Here is an 18,776-nt window from a genome sequence, read left to right on the forward strand (position 1 = left end):
CGCGTCCCGTTCGTCTGCGGAATATTTAAACGCTGTAAGGGCTAATCGAGTTCCTTTTTCTGATGCAATTGGCCCTTACAGTATTTAAATTTTCTTTAAAAATAATTTACAGTATTTAAACTTTAACAAGTTAAATAATTTTTAGTACGTTTTCGACACTTTTTCATGTACCCAGTTTATCCATTTTGACGGAAACATTACATTGTTTAACTTTAAACATTTTTTATGCTACTGGCCCCAAAAGACTAATAACGAATTATGTCAAAAAAAGTTTATTTGCTATCATATTAAATCGATCTGTTCATCTGATGCATAAAAAATCTTCCGTATATTTGTCAAAAGTGAGGGGTTTATGTTGTGGAAACATCAATATAACTTTCGTAAAACAAATCGTTTTTAATTAAGAATAAATTCATTTTCTGTTCTGTAAAAAACTCGCACTAGTCCGCGACTATATTGAATTTAAAATCGAGATTTGATAAAGCTCCCACAAGCTACTCGCATCTAGATTCTGGTATAGAGAAAACTCGAACTATTCGAAATAATAAACGTCGCTTTCGTCAACCGGCCGTTTTCACCGTTGCGAACTTTTGATCCTTCGATAAGATTTTCCCCGGAAAACCTTGAAAGAGTTGCAGGAGCCAGCCGGCAGTCTGGGCCGCGGAGGGGGCAGGGGGGCGGGGCGCATCTCGCGGGATGCATCCGCCCCACCCGCCGCGCGCCCCGCCGCGCCCCGCGCGCTGCACGGCCCGCTCCGCGCATGCGCCCACTTTTGTTTTCAACCGCCGCGCGGAGCGGACGTACGGCGCGAGAGCAAGAGGTACAAGCAGCTAGTAGCGAGTAGCGAGTACCCAGCGCACACGACCGCGGTCCGGCGCGGACGCCCCCCGCGTGTAAGATAGTCTCCGCAATCCCGAATCCGCGCGATATGAAAAACCGAAAAAAGTGCTCGCCGGATCCGGCTAACAATTATACAAATCCTCGTTCAAGTGCGGTGCTTAAAAAATAATCAAATAATACATTTCGTTTCGCCACTTTATTTACAGTTTGTGTGTGATATTTTTGGGTGCAACTTTGTTGTTTAAAAAGCAGAATGGCTCTCGCGTCTTCAGTAAGTTTATACTACTCGATCGTCCAAAGGGCTGCTCGACACTATCTGGAAGACTATTGCCACACCGGTAAGTCACATTTATAAGTTAAGTTCACCCCTTAGAACAATTACGAAAACTTGAGGGAACTTTTCAAAACTTTTCAGTAACGACTGAAACTTGAAATAACGAAAGCATTTCACGATCAAAAAAATTTTTCCTTATTTTTTAAATCGTGCATAAAAACAGTAGGCAGGTAGTATAATAGTGTTCGTAATTGAATTCTAAGAACTATATTTTTTTTCTTTGTTTATCAACGTGCTTTTTTAACATCCAAAAGGTAAAGCAATGAACGTCAAGGCCATACAGGTATTAAAAACGTCAGATTAAGTCTACTCGCGTTGAAATATTTGTATTTTAAATAGTTTTGAACGAAGAAAGGATCTTGAAAAGGTTTTCGGCGGTAGATAACGCTAGGATACGACCATACTTTGGTATGAAAATAATTTATTTGATACTTATCAGATTCCAGTATGATTCTTTTGAACCGGCGAGGATTTAAAACTTTTGCGTGGACTTTGAAAGTACTCCAAACGAAATTTTAAAACAATTATTAAAATTTTATAATATTTAAAACAAAGAATATTTTTTTTATTATATATATATTTTTTTAACATATTTATTACAGCAATTTACAATGAATTATTTATATAACAAATCAATTGAGTAGTAAAAGTAAACATACATATTTTTTATTTTAGCTGTTGGCTCATCTAAACTGCCTAACTAGGGAGGGCTTCCCCGTTCTAAGGCAGTAAATTATGTATTTTATAATAATATTAAAAAGTAATTACAATTTTATTATTATGTGTGCTTTTTCAGTCTTAAAAGTAAATAATAAATATACAGTAAAAAAACATAAATAATACCAAAATCTCTATATCCTAAATCATTACTAGTAAAACAAGAAATCAGCTTATCTCCTTCTACATCGGACAACAATTTCTCTGACTCCCTCCGACCAACCGAATGCTTTGAAAGATTTGCAATTATTATTTTTATATTTGTAAGTCTAACAATCCGTACAGATACCGTTATTCGTCTAGAATAGGAGGAATAAAATAACTTTAATAATCAACCGGTTTCGGAACAAAGCATTTAAACACAAATATGCTTGTTTTGAGTTTGTCCAAATGTTTGTAGACAGGCTAGATTTACTCCCTAGGGAGTTATTAAGATCTAAATTTGTTGCAACAGAGAGGGAATATATTTTTAGATGGGAATATGGAAGTCTAGGCATTTACAGGGCTTATGACCTATTATTGACTGGTTTAAGTGGCCACTTTACGAACTGTGATATTCACCATTCTGTCTGTGTTTAAACATTCACATTTCCTCAACTCTTCGAGTTTTTTCTTCCGAGTTTTCGCCGATCGGGGCGCTAGCCTAAGACTTAAAAAAACTGTTATAATATCAAATTAATTAATCAACAGATGACAGAAGCCTTGTAAATGCCTAGACTGCCATATTACCTTGTCAAAAAAATTTTTTCCTCTCCGTTGCAACAAATGAATATTATATTTCATATTCGACAATAATTTTTAGCAATGCACTACTTCAAATCATTAAAGCCAAATGAAAAACAAACAAAAAAAAAAAGTTTGTAAGTAGCGCAAATAAAAATAATTTAGCCCATGCTATAAAATTTTGATTCTGACAGTACGTTTATTTAAAGAATGAAATCAAATAAAAAATCGCGAACGTTATTTTTAATATACCTATCAATGTTGGAAAAGTAATTAAACCTATCAACAGAAAACCATAATACTATATTTGATAAGTTTCTTTACCTCTCCCTTTTCCGCAGTAAATGGTGCACTTGGTTCAATAGGTGTATCGCTAATTTTGTATTTTATTAAAACAAAGGAAAAACAGAACTAACTGGGAATCGAACTTGCGATTGCTACTTTATAGCCTATCATAGTTCCCGATTGTCTCCAAATTATAGAGGTAAAAAAGGCGTATTTCGATTTCAGAATGCATTTTAATGTTTGCTTTTCCCTTAGGAGTAAGCAGAAATATTAAAACTAATTTTTAAAATACTTGCAGATTTCAATTCCTCCAAATGCAAGTTTCTTTTCGTACTGGCGGGTTGATTAATACTCCTGACAGGTTCACTTTCAATTTCTTTTTGTACTTGTTCGTTTTCATCATTATGAGTCTGTTGTATGACTGCAGAAAATGTTAAGATTATAAGCCAAGATAGACGCGCTTGGTATTCTATCGCCGTCGTCCAAGACCAGGTCTAAAGAGCGAGGATACCGAGTATAGATGAGTGGTCTCTTATCTTCTTACCTTCTCCATTCCAGATCCTTAAAGTATCGGGCTATTATCGTGTGGAGATGCTATTAATTATTGGCTAATTTGTTGTATTTTTTTTGTTATGTCCTCTGGTTCTCTTCATTTAGATACAAACGGGCACAACTTATGTTGACACCAACAAATTCAAACAGAGACGCCCCCTTTATTAACATTCAAATCACGTACGAAATGTCACTTCCTGAATATTTTAGTATTTTCTTTCCACTCCCTCTCTTCTTCCCTGTTTATCTCCTTCTCTCTTCATGGTATAGTTTAGATATTTAGTCAATTTTTATTTCTAAAAACGTATACATATTTATCAATATTTATTATTATTATTATTTAATGAAAATATTATAATATACCAAAAATATTTTCATATACCACTGATTATCTCAAATTAAACAGTTTGGGTAGGTAGGAAGAAATTGCCTTAAGGCAATATGCCCACCCTTATGCATATGTATATATATATATATATATATCTCAAGTGTTTAAATAATGTCAATAATGTCTTCTCCTTCATTATTTTGCAACAAATTAATCAATAAATAATTAATTGCATCTTATATCGCAAGCAGCTTTAATACCTGGATTGGACGCGAATAGGAAGAGGTCGAAAATGCTCACTTTTGTCTTCTTGACATTCTATTTTGAAGGCTTGTAATCAAATAAAATAATATGTGTAACGTAAAACCAAACACAATATATGGTAGAGCAGAACATTTTCTTTCGAATGACGTATATCCTATCCATTTTTTAAACTTTTTGTGCTCATTTTTAAATTTGGAAAAAAACAGACACAACTTATGTTAACAACCGATAATATAAACCAGTACATTACACTTTAAGTTACGTGATCTGTACTGCAGAACCTATATTTACGAGTATAAGCTCCAGCCTTTGCTTTCGCCTTGCCTTTCCTTGGCATATTTTTTTTAATCATTGCCAAAAAATTCTTACCTTTGACGTATCCTAATCTTTTTAAACAAGTACCATACTCAATCTTTGGATTTAAAAAAATCATGTCGACGCTGGAAAAGAAAAAGTTTCCATGCGACATGTAGCAATTTTGCAGAAGAGCCTATTAATTAATTTATTTTTAATTAATAAAGAATCTCGTATTTTAAATTTTTATTGAAATTGTATAGGAACCACGACAAAATAATGCGTATGTATGAGATTTTTTTATTTAATCAAAAAACCTTGATTCTTCTGTAAAATTGCTGCAAGTCGCTCGGTAGCTTTTTCCTTTCCAGCTTCGATATATATTAAAATATCTAAAAAAAGACAAAGAAATTGTTGAAAACTCTCATTGTAAAATTTTCACATCAATAATATAAATTAACATATTACAACACAGATTGAGATCATTTTAGATAATATATTATGAAAATCTTGACATTCAGGCATTTGGAATTGGAATGGTCACATTACACGCTGAGTAACATTCATAATTCTGCCTACGTTTGAACATGCATAATTCTTCGATTCATCCATATGTTGATTTTTGTGAAGGAAAGAAAACTGAAACCTTTATTAATGTGGGTGAAATTCGACTGAATTAATAATAAATTGGTGAATTTTACAGTGTATAAAATAGTCACTGACAGGTTATACATATCCAGTAGCGGTACTTCTATTGAAGCCCATAAACCGGGATTGCCAAACGTACCTTGAATATTTTTACAAGATATTGTTTTTCTTTATAATATGTCATAATATTCCTTCTGGGTACTTTGTAGACGCACTACTTGCCGTGAAGAAAGCATACATCATGTTTTCAAGCGTGTGAATTTAAAAAAAAAGGACTTGCCTTACTGGTAAACCCTTGGCACGCCACTGACATGCTGTGTGTCTGTTGTACTTAGACTTACATTTTCCTTTTTTAAACATTTTTTTCTCATTTTGAAGTAGGTTCAACTAAATATTAATATTTTTTAGGTTAAACTAAAATTTAAACAAGTTTTAAAAGGTTTATAGTTAACCCAGCTATGACTAAATAATATTTTTATAGAATTTAAAGCTGGAATTTGAGAGAATGGTTATTATTGAAGTAACAACCATTCTTTTAAATTTATCAAGTGAAAAAGTTTACTTACCTCGTCTGTTTTTACATTTCGTGAAAAAATCACCTCTTTTTCAACACTGAAATTGTAACTCTGCTCACGTTGTTCACGGCAACTACATGTTAACGCATTGAGACTAGAAATAATTATTAACCGCGTGATTATTGTCAAAAGGCAACTCAGTATGACGGATAGAATGCCGATGCTTTTTTTAGCTCCATGTGGAACTCTCGTCATAAATGGGAAAAATACCTAATTGTCGCGTTGTCGTCAAATAGGTATCAATAACAAGTTAAGTAAAAAAAACAAATTATGACAAAAATACAACAATTATTAAAGTTCTCACTTTTTGAACTTAACTTTTGTAGTGCAACCGGCTCTTTTATTTTTTGATGGCGCTAGAACCCAAATCGAGCCAAAGCCTTCTTCAACTTACTCGTAGGCCATCAAACCGCCTGTCCGCAATCGCCGTCTTCCGATTCGCAACTTGTAACTTCTAGAATCTGTGCTGCGTCTATCTTTACATGGAACCACCCTTCAGTGAAGTTATTATTATTGAAGGAATATGGATGTTTTGCTCCCCAGTTGCATCTTAATAAATATTTGCAAATCTTCAAATGCATGACTTAGGAAATGTCGCACCGAAAAAGGTTAAGGTTATGAAAGGTAAAATAATCTCAACTTTTTTTATGCAACCTAATTTGTGTATCTAGATGGAAACGCGACAATTATTTAAATTTTAGTTTTACCAGTTTTTTCGAGCTGATAATTTTAACCTTATCACATACCGTACGATTAGTCTGAAAACATAATATTTTAATTTATGGATATTTTTAGTTTATAGAGTTTTTGTTTAAGTCACTCAAACCAGCTAGCTCTGTGAATGCCTAGACTTCTATTTCCAAACGAAAATAATAACAAATTATCACGCTGTTTCCCCGTTGGTGAAGGCAGGGAGAATAGAATCAAGATTAAAATGTCTAAATTTTTAATTTGTTCCTTTGTCTTTTTTCTTTCCTTTCCATCCCTTTTCCTCTCCTCTCTTTATAGTATAGTGTAAATTTCTGGGTAATTTTCGTTTGAAATTTTTGTATTTGATTATAAGATTCTGCATAATCACCTAGAATATGTCCATGTGCTTGTAATTTTCTCAAATTAAACGGTTTTGGTAGGTGAGAGGAAATTTCCTTAAGGCAATATGCCCGCCCTTATATGTATATGCACATAAAGGGCTAAATAAATATATGAAATACCATAGCACTCTTGTCATTGCATATGAACCTCGCTTCCTACACATATAATACACATCTTCATTTCTCTCAAATATAATTCATCAGGGAGGTATGGTGAGCGGTGATAGCGGGGTGGTCCGCCATTATTCGGGCGAATAAAAAAATATTTGAGATACCACACCATCCACATACAACTTGAATCTATCTTGTACGGGTTTACCCGCATAGATAGATGCAAAAAAACCAACTTTGGAAAATATACATTTTCGAAATGCCCAATAAAGATATTATTATTATTTCTCTGTTGGAAAATATTAATCTTAATAACTCCCTCGGGAGTGAAACCCAGTTCTTGTCAACAAACATTTGGACAATCTCAAAATATTGTCAATAACAGGTCGTAAACACCTGGACATTCGTGTTCCCTTTTCACCTGGGCTTGGAGGGGAAGATTTAGCAATATGAGAACACTCGCCCTTCACTCGGCTCTTAATTTTAAGTCTTTCATGAATTTTAGGAAAGCATCCTTTATTTGAAACCCCGGCAGTTTTCTTTTATTTAAATAATTAATAAATTTAAGAGATGATGCAGTAAATATTATTATGATATTTGTATTAATAGGATGTCTGTCCAACTGGAGATGTCTTTCAGCTCCTCGAGTCTACTCGTAAAATCTTCGAGAGACGTAGCGTACATGTTTTTATTGGGTATTTTATGCGCTCTGTAAAATATGAAATAACGACTCGGGCTGGCGATAAAAATATCGTTTAATGTGCACCGAAGAAAGAGATCTTTGTGAAAAATCAATATGGAGACTTAACGCTACATTAACACTGGATTAGCCTGCAAAATGGCGGACACAGTGCGGAGATTAGCGCGGCGGGCTACTATGGGGAAGGTCTCAGCCTCATAACAATAATTAAGTTAAGTAATCTAATATTATTCTAAAGTTTTATTATTATTGTGTACAATTTACTGCGAAAATCATCTCAAGAGCGCTTTATAATAAGTATTCCATGGCGCCCTGCAGCCACAGACGCATAGACGGTTGGTAATCTACAATTTTTGTGTATAAAATAATTTGATAGCGAGTTGTAAATAACTCATTATTAGAAAATGAAAATCACATTGGGGTAGAGTGGGGTTTGAACCTCGGACTCGTGGGCCCGCAACACTAGCCACGGGACCACAACCCGATTGATGGCAAATGTGCGAAATTTAAGAAAGTCGATTTAAAAGACTGTCTTTATAAACAGTTTCTGGAAAAGGGCAGGCGGTTTTATAGTATTCTGTAAATTTTGTATGATCAAAAGGTTTTATACGTTTTTTAATAATTTATTTAAGACACGTGAGACCTAGGGATGAATTTTGACGTCAAATTAAAAGAAATTAGTCCATTTGATTGATGTTATTATTTTCCATGGTTAAAATAGGCCGCTGACGTTTAATAAATAGACGCGTTATTCCTTTTCTAATTACATCTCAAATCATTTATGTTTGTTAATTTGACTATTTATTTACACCTTTTATTACTTGAATTTTTCTGTCAAAAACTTTTCCCAGCTTATAAGGATAGCAAATAATATGTTTCCCTCAATATTAAAAAAAAAAAAAGCATATTAAGAATCACATGCAATCATTAATGTAAGATAGAGATGTATATTATATTTCCTTAGTTCATATTATAATGTATTTCTGGGTAACTCATTACCATAGATACGACACTAGGTGTCAACATTTTGAAAAATTCACTTATAAATTTATTTATTTATACATCCATGTAGTTTATTACACATTATTTGAGACATAAGTCCCAACTCTATGGGACTAAAAGTCCTGTGTTGAGAATTAGTTGACACAGACACATGAGTATATCACCACAAATATAGGATCAGAAACACAAAAAATAATTCAAAAAAACATATATATGGTACATCAATATGGTAAACAGTAAACTCAAACATTCGGAAAATCATCAAGGAGTGAATTAATAAACCTAACTTATTATTTTCTTATTTTATTAATAGGATTGTATTTATCTAACTTTTTCTACATAATTACTGTTGTACTTTTTTATAATTTTTATTTTATTTACATTGAGTATATTTTTTATTACATGATATTTATTTATTTTGACGGTTTACGCTTTTGACAAAGTATAAAATAATATTGAAAAACAATTATAATAAAACAAAACACCTGAACACAGTATGAAAAATATAGATACATGAAATAAAAACAGCGAAAATAAGGAAATAATAAAGAAAAACTAAAAAAGAAATTATAACACAGGTATGCAGAAAATTATCAAAAAATAAAGGATTTAAATAAAAAAGGATTGAAGTAACAGAGGCAATATATCATAAGCATAAACAGTAAAACAAATATAACACTTAGTTCATTTTTGTAATTTAGAAAATAAGTGATTAAAAAGTAATGATTTTAATTGATATATAGATAAATTAAATAAGTCTAAGTTTCAATGTTTGTTTGCTTACATGTGGAACCGTGAAATAGGTGAGTATTTGGCATAGTTTGAACTATGCAAATCAACAGCAAAAGAAGTATTTTGTCTCGTCCAAAATGTAAAAATATTTACGTTGACCCTGCCAGGAAACGAACCCGGGACCTCGAACATGCTTTACGAACCATCCAACCACTACACAACGAGGCGGACTTATCTCCACTCTAATTTAGTAGCCATCGAGTCGAAAACGCTCGTCGGGAGTTCTGGTTTTATTTGACACATAGAACTGTATTTTATTTATTTATTCATACACATATACATATTACGAAAAAATAATATATCGGGTTGTGGTCCCGTGGCTAGCGTCTCGGACTCACGGACCAAAGGTCCGTGGTTCGAATCCCACTCTACCCCAACTTGATTCCATTTTCTAATAGTGAGTTATTTACAACTCGTTGAAAATGGCCCTCAAAATTTAATATTTGGGTAAATCATAAGAACGCAAATATTTCTTTTTAAAAAAAAAAAAAAAACTATGAGGCCAAGAGCCCTGTGTTGATTCGGGATACAACAGATTTTTCTCAAGCCTGGGTATTCTGTGCTATAATTTACCACTATAATTGGGCCTCCTGACCTGTTGTGGTGCAAAAAAAAAATGTATAATGCAAAATGGAAGCATGCATATTATTCAAAAATATTACAAATAAAAATTATTATATAAACATAAATTTTAATAAACATCTGAACAACACGCGTAATAGTATATAAATCTATGCAATGGTCTCTCTCCTTAGACAAAATCCAAACTTGTACACTTCTCCTGAAAATGGTTTTCATTTTGGAGAACTTAATATGCCTATTCATTCAGTGCTCATCATAAGCAAATTAAATTTTGTATAAAAGTTTTGAAAATGCATTTAACCCGTTTTTTTATTATTTAAATCGAACCTTAAAAAAGGAGGTCACTAATCAATTAATTTCGATACATCATTAGTACATTTAAGTGGAATTCTCAGAGTGGTGTAGCTTATTGATAAATCAGTTATGTTTCGCAAAAAAATGGGTAATTCCGATTCCACAGCACTAAAAAAAATAACTTCTACATCATAATTCATCATTATCGATCACTTTTATAAAATTTAGGCATTTTAACCTCTTGCGACCGCGGTTACAGATTACACATAGTGTTCTTACACGTTCTCATAGTAACCGTGCAAGTACCATCAGCATACCGTCGGAATACTGATAAAACCTCAGAGTAATGCTCAGGTCGAGAATAGCAAGCGCGGTGACGAAACCACCCGTCACACGTCTGTTGTTAAACCAAAAATTCGCAACGATTTTTTTCTATGCCCAATATCAATATTGCAAAAAACCCATGTACTGTGTAACACTTCGTGCCTCGATGCTCTAAATCCTTCGACTCTGTCAAACCAAATAGCAGCATTCAGAAAGACTTGGGAGTGCGGCTAGGAGTAGCAGACGCCACATTGTATAATAACTTGTAATAAATGAGGAACTGAAATTATTTTTTTAAATATTGATTATAATGTAAGTTATAACTAGTTGAAAACTATTATTAATATTTAAAGCATTAACTTTGTGGTCAAATGTTTTACTAAATGTTATTAAATATTTGTATATAACCACTTACCGACTTTTCTATGTCTACCGGTTTCGAGACGTACCCGTCTCTTCGTCGGGACACCAACTAAACCAACTTGCAAACCAATTAAACCAACATGCAAACGAATTAAACCAACATGCAGATCAATAATCAAAGAAACTTCCAATATAGTCCTTAATACGATGTTCCACTGTAATGGTCACCCTATAAAACCTATTAAGTTATACCCTCCCTCCATCCCCTCTACTTTTTTCATTAATTTTCAAACAGGAGAATATTTTCACAATTGAATCAGTGCATGTTTGTCCTAATCAGTGCATGTGCTTATTAAAATGCATGTCGTGTTTGTTTTATATTTTTGTGCAACAACTATGGTGAAGGTGTACAGTGGGTTTTGCATGTTGGTTTGCATGTTGGTTTAATTTGTGTCCTGACGAAGAGACGGGTACGTGTCGAAACCGATAGACTTATAGAGAAAAGTCGGTAAGTGGTAATATTTAATAACATTTAGTATAACTAGTTGTTCAAGTTTTTTTTTACAACTATCTAAATAAGTACATTACATTACAAATATAAAAAACATTTTTTTTTTTTTTTCAAAAATGAAAATACTAGGTACTCAATTATTATTATGTGACTAGTCAAAATTATTTTCATTACAGGAGACTGTTTTTTGTGCATATTTTTTTTTTTAAATAACCGATTGTGCGTTTATTTTTTGCACCACTTCAGGCCGGAGGCTTATTTTTACAGTAATGAATTATAGCACATTTAAATTATTGTGTTCTCACCGGGAATCGAACCCGGAACTTTCCGTGCGTTAACCACTACAGTACGGAGGCCACGTGGGTTATTCGACTTATCGTGTATTTTAAATCATTTTTAGACAAATTTTAAAATAAAAGAAAATTGACTTATGTACGAGTTTGCTCTTCCCATAGAAATAAATTAATTTAAAGCGATTCATTTAATAATTAATTTGAGTGCACTTTAGTTCCGGGTGTTAAGAGGTTAATAATTTAGGCAGCTGTTGAGGTTTAATTGTAACTTTGTAATTGATTAATCCCATCCCTGCCCCTGGTGAGAATTGAACCGGATCTTTAGACATAATAAGCCAAGATGTGGTCCACTATACATTAAAGTACGTGATATCGTTTCCAATGCTTTTTCAGCTTCGACAAATTCGCCATTCTTGTCCCATTTTACTAAACGATGTTTTTACTATTTTGATTGTGAAAGTATACGAAACTTAAAAATACGACTTGTGTTAAGAAATACAAAATCAGATTATATTCAACTGTGATACCAAATCTTAAATAAATTATTCGGACAGGGCGATTTTTTTGTTTTTTTTTTAATCGTCCAACCTTTTTTTTGTAACGTTTTTTTGGGTTTTTCGTTCCGGTGTTTTTTTTCTTGTTTTACAGTAAAATAAAAAATAAAATTAACGCTAGCGTGTCAGACGCCGCGCCGGGGCGCAATTGCTTCGACGGCAGTTGGTTGATTAACTATGAAACTGGCGTCGCGGGTTCGGTTCCCGCCAGTGCAGTCGCTCGAAAAAGACCCAAGAATGATTTTTCTAATTCGCTCATGTTTCTGTTGTGTATTTTTAATCTTTGTATTATCTCATTCCCACCTGATGACAAGAAATAAACGAAAGAAAGGCTAATGGGTTATTTATTTAATAAATAAAGGCTTATGATCAATCACCTATATGCAGGGAACTCTTATTCCTTTCTTTAAAATCTCTGAAGATTGTTTTAATAAACTATGCCAACTTGACCTAACGCCTAATTTTGTGAGGTTTTATCGTAAATTGTCTTTGATTAAATTAAGGAATACGTGACCGTTTATAACCCTCAACACCATATTAAATAATTATTTACTTTTCGTTCCTCGTTTTATTGAACACTTCTCATCATCAGTGGCGCTACAGTCCGTTGTGGGCCCTGGCTTCCTCCAGAATCTGTCTCCATTCGTCCCTGCACCCCGCGGCTCTTCTCCAGTTCGTCAGGCCAATCGCTCTAATGTCACTTTCCACATTATCCAGCCATCTTAATTTTGGTCTGCCTCTGCTTCGTCCGCCTTCCGGAGTGGTATAAAGAATATTTTTTGGGGTGCGGTTATAATTCATTCTGTGCACATGGCACAACCATTGTAATCTTCTTATTTTGATGAATTGTGCAATGTTGGGTTCGCCATACAGTGCCTTTAATGCATTCATTTATTGAACACTATGTGCACCATAATCAAATAATACCAAAAACTAACATGCAGACTTTATTATTATCTTTATCGAATTATCTCTAATTTAAATTTTGTTTTTTTACCATCACCATCATCATTTTACTATCTGCATCTAGTGGAGCATGGGACATTGTATTGAAACTCCAATGGTGGGGTATCTGGGTTGGTTAGGTGATCAAACTAACACATCGATCTCAGTCCGAGAATAATTAAATATTGCAGTATAGAATCACCTTTGAAACCAATATTTCACGTCCACCCTGCCAGAAATCAAACTTGGTACCTCAAACATGGCATGCGAATGTGCCAACCACTACACTACGAGGCAGACACATTTTTTCTTCTATTTCAATAACCCAACAATGAAAAAATACAACGGCTCAAAATATTCAAACTTTTTTTTACAATTCAAATTATTTGGGTTCATTTTGTGCTCATCAATTCCTGTGTAATTTTAGTTTTGATAATATAATTATATTTCCACTTAATTTATCATTTCAGTGCTTTGTTTTTAAGTATCGTTTTTATTCTAACGTTTTATTTTAATACCACCATAATAAAATGTATTATATTTAAAAAATTATATTTATTTATTTATTAACGGACTTAGTCCATTAAAAAAATGGTAAACACACATCCTTATAATACAAACAGGCACAATTAAAATAAAATACAAATAAAAAAAACTAAAATAACTATTAACTAAAATATACGAACACTAATATCATTTTTAAACAATCTTTATAAACTATTATCAATTACCTTTTTCCATATTAATAAAGTGTTTTTAATATTTTCTCCTAAAGCCTCAGAATCCTAATCATGATATCCTCAGCAATGGTACAATATTAAAATTAAAAATAAACTATGTTTTCAATTGAAAAACTGGACGCCCAAAAGATGATGTTCTTAAAGAATCATGTCAAGTTGAGGTGACGGCTATCAAACGCCACGGCGTCTATATACATGCATCGATCTACCTGTTTACTGAGAGGCAGGTACCTAGTACCTACCTACCGGGTACGGCGGGTACCTAACGGTGGGTATTCCCGCCAAATTAGACTCGCAACTAGTTTCACGTACATGAGAGGCTTTTTGATCAGTTTTTAGAGCAGAGAAAACGTGAAAAATATTTGTTTTTCATACTTTGCGAAAGAAAGTTTTCAGCACTATATCAATGCGCAACGTGAAATGATTCAGAAAATTGACATTACGTGATTTTATTATAATGTCGATCTTGGAAGAGTTAATTTTTATTTGGGAATTTCTTTAATCAAATATGATATTGAGAAGATGTCCGTTCGAGATTGAAAGCGTTAATTATTAATGAAAATAAAATAATGTAAAAATTAGCAAACCTTTTTCAAATTTTTTAATCGGTAATTTTATCAAAATGTATGTATTATTCGACTCTATTAATGGTAATGGTTTTTTATGCTTATATTTTATTTTGTATCTCTTGAATGTTAATGTTTCTTGTGGATATTTTTTAGTAGTCAAATAAATAAATTATTCCATTAAAATATAAATTTATTTTTATTTTAAGTATGACTAAAACTGCTCATTTCAAGTATGATAGAAAATTTGTCGCAGTCGCAGTATTTTTGTTATCATTGGTAATAAGGTTCAATAATCATTCTAACGCTTCAGGCGTGAGTCCGTCCATAAAATATTGCGGTGAAAATCAGCTTTATTTATTGTGCGTTTTTTAATATGAATAATAAAGGTAAACATAATTACGTAGTATATAAAACTGCCTAAAAATTTTGTTCATTATTTCTTAGTCTTTTTTTTATATACTAACATGTAAATTTTTTTTTTTTTAAAGTTTATTGTTAAGTGTCCTCGGCACGGGTAACCTCAGCAGTGAGGTCGCATTATTTTTATTATTAATCTTTATTTATTATGCTGAAAAAAAAATATATATAGGAATATTTTCAGAAGGAGACTTTGAAAATGCTCACTCTCGTCTTCCATTTTAAAGGCTTATAATCAAATAAAATAAAAACATAAAAACATAAAAACATAATCTTGTAGAGCAAAAAAAATCTTTCGAATGATGTATGACCTTTACCATTTTGTTTTACTTTTAGTTATTATTTTTAAATTTGAAAATAATGGACACATCTTATGTTAACATCCAATTCTATTTTTTGTGCTTATAGTATTCGTATTAAAAAATTAACCGTATTTAATAATTGAGAATCTAACCGAGAAATAGAGGCTGACACATACCTCATTACACAAAAAAATTGCCTTATCTGGTTTTTGCAACAAAAAAATACAGTAATGGCCAGCCACTAACCCACGTATTGATTTCTGACGAAAAACTTGAATTTATCGTAATGTAAGTTCGAATCAATAATACTTCATCATAACGCTACTATGAGATTAATTCTCACTAGTTGTGTACAAAAAAATAGTACAGTAAAATGTAATAATTTGATGTTCTCGCATTGACAAAACGGTACAATTTCCTGGCTCTTTCTCGTGAAAATGCCATTAGAGGCAAAATGCCAAAACTAAGACTCATGATAAGTTACGAACAATGCACAATGCTCATTCACAAGAACGTGGATATAAATATATTTTATAACCGAATTTCTGCTTGTAAAATAATATAAGCCGACTCGATCATTTATACACAGCCAGTGCAACAAACACAAAAATGTAGTATTAGATGTTCACACAAGTTGTGTCTGTTTTTTTTTTCAAAATTTGAAAATGACGTCATGCGTCATTCGAAAGATTTATTTATTTATTTAATTTTGCGTACATAATATTAATTGTACATTGGCGGGCTTATTGACAAATGACAATTTCTTCCAACCAACCAATAAAATAAAAGTTACAAAACATATTCAATAGAAAATAAAAATAAATAAGCTAAAGATACGTATATAAAAATAGAAATAAATGTATTTGTACATAAATTATCTTAAATCATATCATCACTCAATGGGAAAAAGGAAAAAAGGAAACAGGAAAGGAGGAGAGATTAAGGATGAGAAAGGAGATGTTTCTTATTATATTATATTTCATATACATACTATACTTATTATATTATATTACATACATATATTATTTTGTTTGATTAAGTTGACGAAAATTAGCATTTTCGGCACGTCTTTCTGTTCGCGTTCAGTAAAGGGCTCGAAAAAAAAAACCTGCTCGCGATATTGCGCAGTGTACGATGAAGATGCCGTAAATTATTGACTAATTTGTTGTAAAATAATGAAGGAGAATACATTATTGTCGGCCTCGTGGTGTAGCGGTGAGTGCGTTACCTACCATGCAAGAGGTCTCGGGTTCGATTACTGACATGGTTGACATGAAAATATTTATTTAACAATGTGGTTTTCACACAAAAATATTTCATGGTCCCTAGACTGGCACCTGAAGCGTAAGACTGATCATCTTACCTTCCTGTAGCAAAAAATGATCAAAAAACGCTGCGATTGGTGTACCAATGCAGTACCCTAAGCATCATGAGGTGCGGAAAAGGAATGATACATAATTGAGAATTATGTCGGTGTTAACAAGTTAACATATTATGTTGTGTCCGTTTTTTCCAAAACAACAAAAAAAAACGACCTCAATAATGTATTCTCTAATTTAAATAATTATTTTTTTCTTCTCTTTCCTTATTCCTCTTTCCGTCTCCTTCAAAACTCATTACATCCCACATTCCTCTTCCTTTGATGTGTATAACATAATATACTTTTATTAATAAACAATTTTTTGAGTATGTCCAAATGTTTATAGACATGCTGGATTTCCTACCTAAGGAGTTATTCAGATATAAATTTGTTGCAACAGAGAGGAAAAACATTTTTGAGAAGGCAATATGAAAGTCTGGGCATTTACAAGGCTCATGACTTGTCATTGGCTAGTTTAAGTGGTCACTTTACACACTGTGTAACATTCACCATTCAGCATGTGTTTAATCATCCACATTTCCTCAACTGTTTCATCAGTTGACTTTTGTGAAGTAAAAGAGCAGAAACCTTTATCAAGTGAGTGAGATTCTTCCGGCTGAACCAATTCATCTACTAGGCAACGCCTGAAAACAATTTTTCATTTTTTAAATTCTCCTTATACCAGTTAATTTAATCAACAATATTTCGAGTATGTCCGAATGTTTGTAGACTGGCTGGATTTCCTACCTAGGGAGTTATTCAGATCAAAAGTAGTTGCAACAGAGGAGGAAAACACTTTTGAGAAGGGAATATGGAAGTCTAGACATTTACAAGGCTTATGAACTGTCAATGGCTGGTTTCAGTGGTTCAGCCTGATTAATCTCACCCACTTGATTAAGGTATCAGCTCTTTTACTTCACAAAAGTCAACAGATGGCAGTTGAAGATAGAGGGAATACGTAAGGAAGTGGAAGATGGAAGGAATATATGTCCTTTGATATGTATTATGTTTTTTATTACAAATCTTTGACCAACTCATGTTTTGACCAGTGTGTTTTTGGTTGGCTCGAAGATATAAGTTCGCCGAAGTATTTATTATTTGTACTTAAAGATTTGAATCATAAAAATAATCATATTTAAAGATAACTTCAGAATTTTCTTAATATTTAAGTGCTATTCTACTACTACCACTACCATCACGCCATTTCCAGATAGAATGGACCACCACACACGTCTATCCTGGCATGCAATCCTAGCCTCTTCCACATTCATACATCTTGTGATACATGCCCTTCGGTTCTGTCTGCTTTTGATATGACCAGACTTAAGATTTTGGTTTATCTGATCATGCCACGTCTTCCTTGGTCGTCATTTTTGCCATATATACTTGTTTTACCATTCTTTCGTCGTCCATTCGTTCTACGTGACCAAACCATCTCAGAGACCCTTTCTTAATCTTAAGCTATTCTATGACTCAAATTTGTTACTAGATACCGATTTGATAGTAACTACCAAAAAGTTATTTACATTCGCATAATACAAGGCTAGCACAACGTGAAATCTTGTCAGTACCGAGGTTTGTAAACAAGTATGGCCTAAGAACGCTTCATTATACAATAACTAAAAATTTTGATAAGATTCCTAAGATTGTTAAAGAAAATGTTGACATGGCTTTTAAGAAATAAATAATTAAATAACTAATGTGTAACAAGGCTTTATATTGATCATCATTTTATGTCATCTATTTTATTTTTTGTAAATAAATCTTGTGTGAAAAATAGGTATGCTTTTAGTTCTCAATAATGTTTATATTACTTTTTAAATTTATATAATTTCTCTAAGGTTTTTCTTTCTAAAGGAAAAATAAGAAACCTGCTGACAAGCCGGTTTCGCGGTTTAGTGGGTTTCATTGTTTTTCTTTTTATATTTTCTGTCCATGTTTTACCTTATTTAATAAAAAAAAACACAAACGGAAATAATGCAGAATTAGTTACGACATAAATGATTTTAATTTAGTCGTAAAAACCACTCAGACATCGTAAAAGTATCTACTCGTAACTCTTTATATTTTTATGCTCTTATTTGAACTTTGTTGTTCCTTCGTGAACTACAGTAAACATCTGGACCTTGCAGAAATCCTGGGATGGTTAAATATTTTTTTGCACTTCAATTCATCGTATTGATACCAAAAAGTATCCTTTTCGTTTTTGTTAAGTCAAGTTTTAAAGGGGTCAATTTTTTTGTTAAACTCAGATACACGTGCATCT

At 32.6% G+C, this 18,776-nt stretch overlaps 1 protein-coding gene across 2 annotated transcripts in view; it reads left to right on the forward strand.

Moving 5' to 3' along the window:
* Positions 1-770: 770 nt before the first annotated feature.
* The window catches only part of jim (zinc finger protein jim), a 58,084-nt gene continuing 40,078 nt past the window's right edge, over positions 771-18,776 (forward strand). For both annotated transcript variants that reach the window (XM_088226656.1, XM_088226666.1), the window contains exon 1: positions 771-1,178. In XM_088226656.1, the coding sequence (XP_088082782.1) occupies positions 1,094-1,178 (85 nt within the window). In that variant the 5' untranslated portion in view covers positions 771-1,093. The remainder of the gene's footprint in view (positions 1,179-18,776) is intronic.

This window comes from Micrasema longulum, unplaced genomic scaffold (genome assembly GCF_059751315.1).
Source record: "Micrasema longulum isolate JH-2025_06_02 unplaced genomic scaffold, ASM5975131v1 h1tg000040l, whole genome shotgun sequence".
In the NCBI taxonomy this organism is placed as follows: domain Eukaryota; kingdom Metazoa; phylum Arthropoda; class Insecta; order Trichoptera; family Brachycentridae; genus Micrasema; species Micrasema longulum.